Genomic DNA, 13,024 nt, shown 5'->3' with positions numbered 1-13,024 from the left:
GGAGGAGCCGCTGCCGCCGCCATGGTAGTTTTCACACTTTATGACATGCCGAGCCGGTAGTGTGCAGTATTCGTTACACAATACGATTCAAGCATATGTGGCAGTTATTGTTTATGGCATGTCCTGAATGTAACTATTTTGGAAAACCATTTCAAATCAGTGGTTTTAGTTCCGCCTTATGACACTAGAAAAAAACTAAAGCTACTTCAGGCTGGGAAGGGATTAGCCTTTGAGTGTCTTTTGTGCCGGTATCCAATCACCTGAAGGTGGTAGCATAACCCTACTGTAATGAATATGAGGATATCCTGTGTCCTGGCATGTAGGATAAGATATTATCTCCAGAAAGCAGGTCAGCAATAGAAGCCTTTGAGTACACACACAGGTCAGATTTTGTTTACCTTAACCACTTGCCGACCGCCGCAAGTACATACACTGCGGAGGTCAGCCCCTCACAGGCAAAGTGACGTACCATTACGTCACTAGCCTGTGAGGCTCTGGGGAATGAGCGAGCGCCGGCGGAGGCGCGCTTCCGCGCGGTCACGGACCCGATGCCCGCCGCTCACTCACGATCGTCCGTGACAGCGGGAGAAAGGCAGGCGGCTAGTGTGTAAACAAGCCGCCTGTCATTCTCCCCTGTGTAGGAACAGTGATCATACGGTTCTACTATGTAGGACCGTTGATCATTGTTCCTACACCTCAAGCCACAGCCAATCACAGTTAGAATCACGCCCCTAGGGACACACACAGCCCCTCCCTCTCAAATAAAATGAACCCCTTCCCTGCCAGTGTCATTTTACAGTAACAGTGCATATGTATAGCACTGATTACTGCAGTAATGTCACTGGTAACCCCAAAAGTGTCAAAAATGTCAGTCAAGGGTCCGATCTGTCCGCCCCAATGTCGCAGTCCCGCAAAAACAAAAAAAACAAAAAAAAAAAAAAAAAAAAAAAAAAAAAAATCGCAGATCGCCGCCATTACGCGTTTAAAAAAAAAACAACAAAAATGACATAAATCTTTCCCGTAGTTAGTAAACGCGATAACATTTGCGCAAACCAATCAAAATACGCTTTTTTGCGATTTTTTTTTACCAAACATATGTAGCATAAAACAAATTGGCCGAAAATGCTAAAAAATTTAGATTTTTACATTTTTTAGGGGAATTTCATATAAAAAAAATATGTGAAAAATATTGTTATTTTTGCAAAATTTACGCTTTTTTTTGTTTATAGCGCATGATCAAAAAAAAAAAAATCGCACAGGTGATCAAATACCACCAAAAGAAAGCTCTGTTTGTGGGAAAAAAAAGGACGTCAAATTAGTTTAGGTACAGCGTCGCACGACCGCGCAATTGTCCGTTAAAGTCACGCAGTGCCGAATCGCAAAATAGGCCCTGGTCAGGAAGGGGGTAAAATCTTCCGGGGCTTAAGTGGTTAACACCGGGCACTTTCACTTCCTGCCCAGGACAGTTTTCAGCTTTCAGTGCTGTGGCACTTTGAATGACAATTACTCAGTCATGCAACATTGTACCCATATGAAATTGTTATTTTCCACACAACTAGAGATTTCTTTTGGTGGTAAGTAAACACCATTTGGAGTTTTTTTTTTTGCTACATAAACTAAAAAAGACCAGAAATTAAACAAAACAAAACAAAACAAAAAAAAAAAAAAAAAAAAAAAAAAGGATTTCTGTGATACATGTTTACAAATAAATTTTGGCCATTTTAGTATTCTGCTACATTTCTTTGGTGAGAATAACTCAAATCAGTGTATATTATTTATTCTCTAGGAAAGTTAAGAGTGTCCACAAACTATGGTATATAGCTAAAAATTGATCAATCCTGACAAACTGACAGCCAATCTAATTTTTTGAGGCCCAAAAACGCCAGGACAGTACAAATACCCCCCAATTTACCCCCTTTAGAAATGTAGACAGTTTGAGCTTTTTAGTAAGATGCATGGCGAGTTTTTGAAGTTGTAATTTGTTTTTTTTTTGTCACATTTTTGGAAAATGAATTTTTTTTTTTTTTTAATAGTCATCAGTGTAGTACAGAGTCATCATATAAACTAGTACACCCCTCACATTTTTGTAAATATTTTATTATATCTGTCCTGTCTTCTTGCCATGAGGTGCCATGTTGAACTGCCAGTGACCAGTATGAGAGAGTGAGAGCGATAACACCAAATTTAACACACCTGCTCCCCATTCACACCTGAGACCTTGTAACACTAATGAGTCACATGACACCGGGGAGGGAAAATGGCTAATTGTGCCCAATTTGGACATTTTCACTTTCACACAGGCGGACCGTTCAGATCCGCCTGTTCGTTTTCTTGGCAGATCTGAACGGTCCCCCCATGCATTCCTATGGGGCATCTGATGTCAGCACTTAGGCCCCTTTCACACAGGCGGACCGTTCAGATCAGTCAAATCTGGACGGATGGAAACCCTATTTTCCATCCGTCCAGCAGATCGGATCGGATGAGAACGGACCGACGGTCCGTTCCCATCCTATTTCCCCCATAGAGGTGCATGGGGAACACACAGCGCGGAGACACAGCTGTCATCCTTCTGCTCAGCGGGGGATCGGCGGCTCGATCCCCCGCTGAGAAAAGCGGAGTCTGTTTGACGGACATAGTGTGTGAAAGAGCCCTTAGGGGTGTACTCACTTTTGTTGCCAGTGGTTTAGACATTAATGGCTGTGTGTGGAGTTATTTTGAGGGGACAGCAAATTTACACTGTTATACAAGCTGTACACTCACTACTTTACTTTGTAGCAAAGTGTCATTTCTTCAGTGTTGTCACATGAAAAGGTATAATAAAGTATTTACAAAAATGTGAGGGGTGTACTCACTTTTGTGAAATACTGTATTATTTATATATATATATATATACCTATTACACACACACAAAGGATAGCTTATACTGAAAGAAATTGATTCCATTCAGTGTGTATTGTGATTTGCAACAGCTAATCACATGGTACAGATGGGCTGTGATTGGCCCTGTCTGTACCATGTGATCACTGTGACCAATCACAGCTAGCACAATTGTACACAATGTATGGCATAAATCAAAGCCATTCTTTGTTTACAATTGTCATGTGATCTGCTCTGATTGGTCACAGTGAACAAATAACGGTAGCGGGCCGATACACTGATCAGTCACGGACACAGCTGGAGACGGCCCGTGGGGGCAAGGCGCCTCTTCGGGAAAGGCAAATGTCCCGCCCAGCCGTCATTTGACAATAGGCTGGGTGGGGAAGGGGTAAAGCCTTAGAAATTGGCTGTATCATAGCTAGTGGTAAGTGTAGCCAAAACCAAAGTGAGAGATTTGATAAGTTTATTATGGAAACCATTTAAGAGCAAACTTTCACCTGTGTCCAGAAGCAACTTAAACTGGTCATAAAATCCAAACACAACAATCCCTGTAAAGCTTCAACTTCCTTTTTCTCAAACATATTTATTTCATTACATGATGTATTTCCTTTTACGACCCCAGAAGCAATGTCTGGTAAAGATGGAGGTGTTGTGCTAGTTTGCATGGATCACCCCCCCTTCCATTCTGCTTGCTGTGGAAGGACGTTATTTATCGCTCTAGTTGCTGGGGGGGTCATAGAAGCAAGCCTATGGTAGCATGGGCTGCATGTCCATATCATTTAGAGTCATAGAAGGAAGCTTGTTTGTTTGCGTCAGGACCAACGTTCAGCTAAACCAACTTCTATAAAAGCTGATGCAGGGGACAAGAAAAAAAAAAAAAAAAGCAGTCTGAAGCATTTTTATTATGTGTTCTGTACAACCCTTCATCTGTATGAAAACAAGCAGTCCATTGTAAAAACCTGGCCCTCCATACCTATCATTAAAGCAAACAGCAAAGGGGAGGTACGGCATGGCTTTAATTCTTCTAGCACCAGAGAGGACTGTTCTGCTGGGAGACCGGTCAGCTAGAGGTGCCGTCCGGTGCTACCGCTGGGTGTGTATTGAGGGACGCTTCATACAAAATGTCAACTTCCCCTAAAAAGTCTCTGAAACCTGCGTAGGTCAGTTCTTAGATTGGTTAGAAGTTGGTAGACACTAACACGTTAATTGAGGTCCTCTAGTGCAGGGGTCTCAAACCCCAGGGGTCGCGTGACAGGGGTTGGCAGCAGGCAGAGCAAGCTGGCAGAAACTGCACTGCCACCCTCCGACCACAAGAGGGCATCCACTCCCCCACTCCTACCACCACTACTCCCTTCCCTCTCAAGAAGGGGAGGGAGAAGTCGGGCCAGGGACAGGATCTGGTAGCACTGGTAAGACCCAAGCTGGACCCTTGCCCCCCCCCGAGGTGACAGGTCACAATACCATCCCTAAGGGGACAGGCTGTAATTCCCCCCCCACCTTTACAAGCTGCAAATCCACATCCAAATCCCCCCTAAAGTGACAAGTTGCACAACCCAAACCCTCCTTTCCCCAGTCTGATGAGGGGGTTCACTTCCAAGTGGTCAGTCCCTCGTCCTGGCGAGGCTTGAGAACTGCTGTTCTAGCGAAGGTGACAGGCTACAACCACAACACCCCCCCCCCCCCCCCACCACCGTTTACAACCCCAACCCCTCCCAGTCCATGGAGGTGTTCACTTCTGAGCGGCCAGTCCCTGGTGCTGGGGAGGTTTGGGAATCGCTGCTGTAATGCAGGTGACCGGCTGCAACCCCCCCAATTTACAAGCTGCACAACCCCAACCCCTCCCCCCATGGAGGTGTTCGCTTCCGAGCGTCCGATCCCTGGTGCTGGGGAGGTTTGGGAATCGCTGCTGTAGTGCAGGTGACTGGCTGAAACCACCCCCCCCCCCCCCATTTACAAGCTGCAAACCCACCTCCAAATCCCCCCTAAAGTGACAAGTTGCACAACCCAAACCCTCCTTTCCCCAGTCTGATGAGGGGGTTCACTTCCAAGTGGTCAGTCCCTCGTCCTGGCGAGGCTTGAGAACTGCTGTTCTAGCGGTTCGCTTCCGAGCGTCCGGTCCCTGGTGCTGGGGAGGTTTGGGAATCGCTGCTGTAGTGCAGGTGACTGGCTGAAACCACCCCCCCCATTTACAAGCTGCACAACCCTAACTCCCAGTCAATGGAGGTGTTCACTTCTGAGCGGCCAGTCCCTGGTGCGGGGGAGGTTTGGGAATCGCTGCTGTAATGCAGGTGACTGGCTGCAACCCCCCCCCCCTCATCTCCTCCCCCATTTACAAGCTGCACAACCCCAACCCCCCCATAGAGGGGTTCACTTCCAAGCATCCGGTCCCTGGTGCTGGGGAGGTTTGGGAACCGCTGCTCTAATGCATTTCATCCTGATTATTATCTATTGCTCAAGCCCTGAAGAAGCGAGAGGATTACCCCAAAACACGTTGGTGGTATCTGCTGCTCATAAACATTTCAAAATTACTTTTTCGGGGATACCAATATTTGAACGACGCGCTCCTCAATACACACCCAGGAGCGGATCGTCCTTTGAGAGATGCATTTATCGTCATCAGAGAGGTAGCAGCCAAGGTTCACATTCACTATACTATCACCGTGAATCCGGTCCCCTAGAGGGAAACACTTTACATCCATTGGAACCAATTCCTACTTTTATGGGTCCAGCGTCATCACACCCATCATCCAGTGCCGCTGGGCATATAAAATAAAGGTTTACATGAGATGAACACAGCAACCAAGTATGTATCTTCTTTGACAATGGTGAATATTTGTTACAATGACCGCATGGGAAGTTTGAAGGGTGAGTTCACCAAAAAGCTGCCCATGCAGATAAGGGGAGCCTGAAGGTAAAAATAAACGTTGCAGCTTTGACCAATAATGTCCTTGCTATTGATGTAGCTCCCATCATCCCATCCTGCCTTCATCATCCCATCCTGCCTTGTTGCTATGGTGTTGCTAAGATACTCCCAACTTACACATGCTTTCTCTTCCTGCCACTGTAGCACTGAGTTCACCAATGCTGGGATGAAGGAGATAGTGGACCACATATGTGCGGGGATTGGAGACGTGGTTCCTGTGATGAGCAATAAGGCAGGATGGAATGATGCTATCTCTAGGAGTTTTTCAGTCAGGCTTCAGGAGGTATGTGCATGATCTATACGCAGTGGTCTCCAAACTGCGGCCCTTTGCTTGCCCTTATCCAGTCCTTGGGACACTATTCCTCCCACTGACACCAGCGATGGGGCGCCATTGCTCCCACTGACACCTGCGATGGGGGCGCCATTGCTCCCACTGACACCTGCGATGGGGGCGCCATTGCTCCCACTGACACCTGCGATGGGGGCGCCATTGCTCCCACTGACACCTGCGATGGGGGCGCCATTGCTCTCACTGACACCTGCGATGGGGGCGCCATTGCTCCCACTGACACCGGCGATGGGGCGCCATTGCTCCCACTGACACCGGCGATGGGGCGCCATTGCTCCCACTGACACCAGTGATGGGGCACTATTCCTCCCACTGACACTAATGGTGAGGCATTTCCTACTCCCACTGGTCCCAGTTCCTGCCCTTCCTCAAGTCTGAAGGACAGTAAGCTGGCCCTTTTTTTGAGACCCTTGCATTAGATGGCAGCGCAGGCACAGAATGACCTCCGCCTTCCGTCACTGACTTAACATCACATTTCTGCATGTCAGGAACAGGCAGCTAAGTAGCATGCTTTCCCGACACTTAGGGAAACATGCCATCATGTAGCAGACGCGCAGCCGTGCTGTTAACGGCACTCGAGCGTGCCAAAACCACATGGTGCTGCAGCACTATGCGATCTGGTGCGGCACGCTTTGGAAGAGTCAGGGAGTTCTTTTCCGCATTTCTTTGCATTGAAATGAATGGGGCCCCCGCACTTGGTTGCCACCTGTAGGTGTTATACAAGCCTGAATGAATGACTGTTTACGTTGGTCATAGAACTCACCGTGCACATCCTGGATATACACGTGAGTACCGTTGGCACTGCAGACCATTTTTATGAATAATTTCTCTGCCACCAACATCCTGTATGTATATCCGTATACTCTACACTTCCTGTGCATTAACCCTAAAGTGTCTGAAGCAATGCACACCAACATTTCACCTACTGTCACTTCCTACAGATGGTAGATTTTCCTCGGATGGTGGGCAAAGCCCTCTATTCCTACATATTGTGGCTGAATCATACAGAAGTGAATCAGCCGTCCAGAAGAACCCGTGTTCATCTGATGAAGGGCACTAATTACATAATTGCTATACGCGGCGGCTTCACTTTTCCTCCAGCAGCTTTCACACCCATTTATTTTTTTAAACTGGGGGCCCTCGGGTCCTGATATAAGGATTGTCAGTTTTGCCCTCATGGCAGCCAATCAGATTAAGCTTTTCCGGTTAGGACAAGAAAGGCAGAAGGTAAAGCTGACCTCCAGGCAGGTTACTAATTCTGACACTGAAATAAACACTGCAAACATAAATGTTTTATTCTTCAAAATGACCGCGTTTCTTAGTAAAGTATCTTTAAAATCAGTGATGTCATCCCTGTGCAAGGGCAGCTACGCCTGGGCTGAAAGTCAGTGATGTCATCACTGTGCAATGGCAGCTACGCCTGGGCTGAAAGTCAGTGAAGTCATTACTTTGCAACAGAAACTGCAGCAACGACTGGGCTGAAAGTCAATGATGTCATTACCGTGCAATAGAAACTGCAGCAACGCCTGGGCTGAAAGTCAGCGATGTCATTATCTTGCAATAGAAACTGAAGCTGCGCCTGGGCTGAAATTTGATGTCACAGTGCAACAGCAGCTACACCTGAGCTGAAAGTTGGTGAGGTCATCACTGTGCAACAGCAACTACAGCTATGCCTGGGCTGAAAGTTGGTAATGTCATCACTGTGCAATAGAAACTGCAGCTACTCCTGGGCTGAATGTTGATGTCATCACTGTACAACAGCAAGTGCAGTTACGCCTAGGCTGAAAGTCAGTGATGTCACTGTGCAACAGCAACTATGCCTGGGCTGAAAGTCAGTGATGTCATCACTGTGCAGTAGAAACTGCAGCTACGCCTGGGCTATGGGAGAAGGTAATAGGACACTTTCACACTTGTAGTCGTGGGGCAGTAAAACCCCAGGGTTAAGCCACATTTTTACCGTTCTCCCCTTTAGCAGCAGACACAATGGCCTGGGGGTGTACACATGCAATGCTTAGCGGCCACAGCAGGAATTATGCCCCGCCACTGGTATAGGGAACTACAGTGTTGATGTTACAAAACCAGTAGTCCAGGGAAGGAGCGGGCACTGGTCTTACAAAGAGAACAAAGGGTTCACCAAACCCTTATTATGCCGGTTTCTCAGTGTGGCTGCAGCAGTGGATTACTAAAGACTACATTTGTTGATGGTGAGCAATATCAAATGCTTTACAGTACCAGCCCGGAGTTCAGCTTTAACTGGTTATAGAGACAGCTGGACCCTATCAGACCCTTTCCACACGGGGGGGCATTGGGTTTTCTAGGCTGGACCACAGATATCTGAACAAGCAACTGTTGCGGAACTTCTGGTCCCATAACTTTCTACTATATTTATGTGCTGTGCTGCAAGACGTCAATCTCGGATTGGGCATTAAACGCTTACCCCTCAGTTCTCTTGGCACCTACAAATTCTGCAATGCATGCTGGTCAGTCGGTAGCCTCTGTGCAAGCTCCCGGAAGCCCCTATAGTACTGCTTTCTGCCACGAATTGTAGGTGGAGCCAAGACTATATAATTTATGAATATACCCCAAAAAGTGCTAGCTTCAGTCACCCGTCAAAAAAAAAAAATATACAAATAAAAATTTACACAATTCAAGAAAAAAAAAATAAAAGAGCAAGTTGGCATTTCAGACTATAGAAAAACCATCCAATGGTCTGAGTTTCCCCTCCTCCTCAATAATTCGAAAAAAAAAAAAATGTCTCTTGCAGCCGGTGAGGAGGACAGAATGGAGTCAAGTAGTTTACCTGGTCAGTTGTGTGCGGCAATAAGACAGCTGACGGTTTTATTTGAGGAACGGGCTGTATTGGTGAGTCCCAAGACACGACCAGTCCCGTTTTTGGTGGAGAGCAGATCAGGCAGGTCAGGAGGAGGGGCAGCCTCGCTGCTGTAAACTGGAAAAGTGCGCCTCTTTCAGGATTTGATTGATGTGTACGTAGGGTCCCTGATTGAGTGCGGACTGCTCGGGGGCGGACACCGGCTGCGGGGTGGCGGGGCCTGAGCTGCCCAAAGTCTGGAGCTGGTCCGAGGCGCTACTTCTGTCTAGGCTGGAGTTACTGTTGCTGCTGTCGCTCCCTGAAGACTGGAGAGAAAAAAAAAAAAAAAAAAAGAAAATAAAAATTCACAGAAAATAGATATAATAAATAAAATATACCCCCCCGCCCAAAAAAGAAAATAAAAATTCCCAAAAAAGGGAAAATGAAAGTTACCCCCCCAAAAAATGAGAAAATAAAAGATTCTTATAAAGAGAAAATGAAAAAACAGAAAAAAAAAAAAAAAAGAGAGAAAATCAATCACAAAAAAAAAGAGAAAATGAAAAAAAAAAATCACAAAAAAGAGAAAATGAAAAAAAAAAATCACAAAAAAGAGAAAATGAAAAAAAAAAAATCACAAAAAAGAGAAAATGAAAAAAAAAAAAATCACAAAAGAGAAAGAAAAAAAAAAATCACAAAAGAGAAAAAAAGAATCACAAAAGAGAAAGAGAAAATGAAAAAATCCCAAAAAAAGAGAAAGAGAAAAAAAAAAAAAAATCACAAAAAAGAAAGAAAATCAAAAAAAAAAAAAATCAAAAAAAAAAAAAAGAAAAATCAAAAAAATCAAACAGAAAAGTTCCCTAATTCAACATAATTAAAGGTGAACTCCGGGCTTAACAAATGCTAGCAAAGTAAAGTGTGTCCCATGGCAGCATACTGCGAAGGAGGACGCTCCCTCTGTGTGGAAGCCACAGTCTCTTTGCAGAAGTCAGAACACCCCCCCCCCCTAATTTGCTAAATAAGCGCTAGAGCTCTCCAAATCATATTTTTTTCTGATTGCTGGGTTACAGATCTGACACAGTACGGGGCTGTGGGACCTCTGCAGTGTGACTACTGCTTCCCTACAGAGAGCAAGGATCCCTTTCTACAGCAGGCTGGTAAAGGACAGGCTTTGCTACTCAGGCTGTGGCAGTTTTAGAATGAAAGACTAGGACATTGCAGCTTTCATTTTGATGCATCTGGAAAGTATTTAGTGAATGGTTCGGTTGGGCTTGAACCTCACACCAATACACATATATGCGGCCCTATTGGACTGGGTCTTTTGCAGCTGGGCCGCATATATGTGCATCTGTCTTCATGCTAACAGCACAGCGCACTTCCAGTCCCAGCGGGAACCCCCGGGGGCCGTACTAACGTCAGGACCCGGAACTCCCAATTCCGGGTAACCTGATCGCTGTGGTAGGTTTTGATTGGCTGCCACAGTGAAGCCTTCCCCTGTGTTCCGCTCTCTCTGAATGGAGGGGACGATACATACAATGGGGTTCATTTACTAAAGCTAGAGTGCGCAAAATCAGGCTCATTTCTGCATAGAAACCAATCAGCTTCCAGGTTTTATTGCCAAAGCTTAATTGAACAAGCTGATTGGTTTCTATGGAGAAGTGGGCCTGATTTTGCACTCTCCAGCTTTAGTAAATAAACCCCATTGTATCGTTCTCTTTCCTTGCAGAGAGGATTAAAAAAAAAAAAGTGTGTGTGTGTAAAAAAATATATAGAAAATTAAGAAAAAAAAATACCTAAATCAGGATTTGATCTAAGTCAGTGCCAGGGATAGAGTTTGCGTCAAAGGTCCGTATCTTTTAGGCAGATTTGTTTTTATTTTTTTTTTTTGTAAATTATATTCATTTAGTGTTGGTGTGTTTTAAGTAGGACAAAAAAATAGAAAATGAAGCAAAATGCGTACTATTGTTCCTTGGCTGTGCTACCGGTACATACAACAACAAATATACACTTATATGGTATCGCTGTGATCCTCAGGAGCAGGAAAATGTATTTTGTGTTCTTTGCTGGTGGGTTAAGGTACTAACAAGAAATATACAGCTAAATTTAAAAATGTGTGTATATTTATTTTTTTTACTAGTTTGGTCTTCCTTTGATAAGAAAAAAAAAAAAACAGCAACAACATGAGAGATCTATAACCCTTTACCACTAAATGAAACCCCAATTTGTCCTGAAAAAAAGGAAGAAGAAAGAAAAAAGGAAAAAAGAAAAAAGAAAAAAGGAAAAAAGGAAGAAAAAAAAAGGAAGAAAAAGGAAAAAAAAAAGGAAAAAAAAGGAAGAAAAAAAAAGGAAGAAAAAGGAAAAAAAAAAGGAAGAAAAAAAGGAAGAAAAAAAGGAAGAAAAAAAGGAAGAAAAAAAGGAAGAAAAAAAGGAAGAAAAAAAGGAAGAAAAAAAAGGAAGAAAAAAAAGGAAGAAAAAAAAGGAAGAAAAAAAAGGAAGAGAAAAAAGGAAGAAAAAAAGGAAGAAAAAAAGGAAGAAAAAGGAAGAAAAAAGGAAAAAAAGGAAGAAAAAAGGAAGAAAAAAGGAAAAAAAAGGAAGAAAAAAGGAAAAAAAAGGAAGAAAAAAGGAAAAAAAAGGAAGAAAAAAGGAAAAAAAGGAAGAAAAAGGAAGAAAAAAGGAAGAAAAAGGAAGAAAAAAGGAAAAAAAGGAAGAAAAAAGGAAAAAAGGAAGAAAAAAAGGAAGAAAAAGGAAAAAAGAAAAGGAGGAAGAAAGAAAAAAAAAAATGAAATGAGAAAAAAAAAACAGATAAAAAAGAAAAAAGGAAAATAAGAAAAAAGTAAAAGAAGAAGTAAAAGAAAAAGAGGAAAGTAAAAGAAAAAGAAGAAAGTAAAAGAAAAAGAAGAAAGTAAAAGAAGAAAGGAGCCGTGGTATAATCCACCTGGATGCACAAAGTAGTTGTGACGATTTGTACTGTTTTACTAACAATGCCTAAGCACAATTTTGCAACTTTGACAAGTAAAATTTGTTTCAACTTTAAGCGTGAAGGGGGTCAACATAAAATGGACTTTTCATTAATAAAAAGTTTTCTAATTTATAGATATCCCTGTGCGATAACTAAACCAGATACATAAAAAGTTGGCAGCCTTACCTCTGCCTCCGCTTCCCAGTCCTGCAACGTGGGGCTCCGGCTGTTCCTTTTTGACTGCGGGAGCTGGGAGACATCATTGTCCCTCCTCCTCTTCCTGCAAAGAATGAACCAGAAATAGTGGCCCGTGTGCATGGAAAAAGCAGAGTCAATACAAAGGAGGGTAAACATGGCGGGTCTGCTCCGGGAGCGAGGAGATCTACAACTGATCGATAGTTCTCCCACTCTGCACTCTTCTGAATCCCACTGCTTGCAATAAGAAAATTACGCACAGGCGGACTACCGATATGCAAAGTAATGGCTGACCTACTGATTTGTGCAGGCCGTGCTTACTGCAGAACACAGCAGCCTCAGGTAAGAACAGATCTGTGATTTAATAGGGAGAAGTGCTGGGATCAAGGCTGAGGAGGAAAACGCTGTTGCTGCTTTAGGAAAATTTACACTTAGATGATTTTACCCACCTGCCGATTGCATATATATATATATATATATATATATATATATATATATATATATATATATATATATATATATATATATATACACACACACATACACACACACATACATATATACACATATACATATATATAGCAATCGGCAGGTGGGTAAAATCATCTAAGTGTAAATTTTCTTTACCTAAAAGAAGCAACAGCATTTTCCTCCTCAGTCTTGATCCCAGTTTATCATAATTATGGCTGAAGATATCCATAACCTCGGTATCCTTTTCTTCCACCGGCGGCTGGCTTTTTTAATTAAAGTGTTCAGAGCGCCTCATGAGCTGCCTGGAACGCTTTCAGAAGCAGGGGGGGGGGGGGGGGGGGGGAGCACAGTGCCACCAGCTGGTCACACAGGCAACCAAAGTGTAGATCTGCTTTGCTCGCCTCTATGGCCTTGGGAGGACTGGAGTGATGTCACTTCCTGTCC

General features: G+C 43.9%; 1 protein-coding gene across 1 annotated transcript; it reads right to left on the bottom strand.

Moving 5' to 3' along the window:
• Positions 1 to 8,558: 8,558 nt before the first annotated feature.
• VCF1 (VCP nuclear cofactor family member 1) lies at positions 8,559 to 12,268 on the bottom strand (the record flags this gene model as incomplete). Its single annotated transcript, XM_082272220.1, has 2 exons — positions 8,559 to 9,284; positions 12,101 to 12,268. 2 exons carry the CDS (start codon positions 12,266 to 12,268, stop codon positions 9,066 to 9,068), a joined length of 387 nt encoding a protein of 128 aa, XP_082128346.1. The 3' UTR covers positions 8,559 to 9,065.
• Between the last annotated feature and the right edge of the window lie 756 nt (positions 12,269 to 13,024).

Source organism: Pelophylax lessonae (genome assembly GCF_965119305.1).
Source record: "Pelophylax lessonae genome assembly, chromosome: 11".
In the NCBI taxonomy this organism is placed as follows: domain Eukaryota; kingdom Metazoa; phylum Chordata; class Amphibia; order Anura; family Ranidae; genus Pelophylax; species Pelophylax lessonae.
Note: the sequence above shows the minus strand (reverse complement) of the source record. Positions and strands in the feature narration are given on the sequence as shown.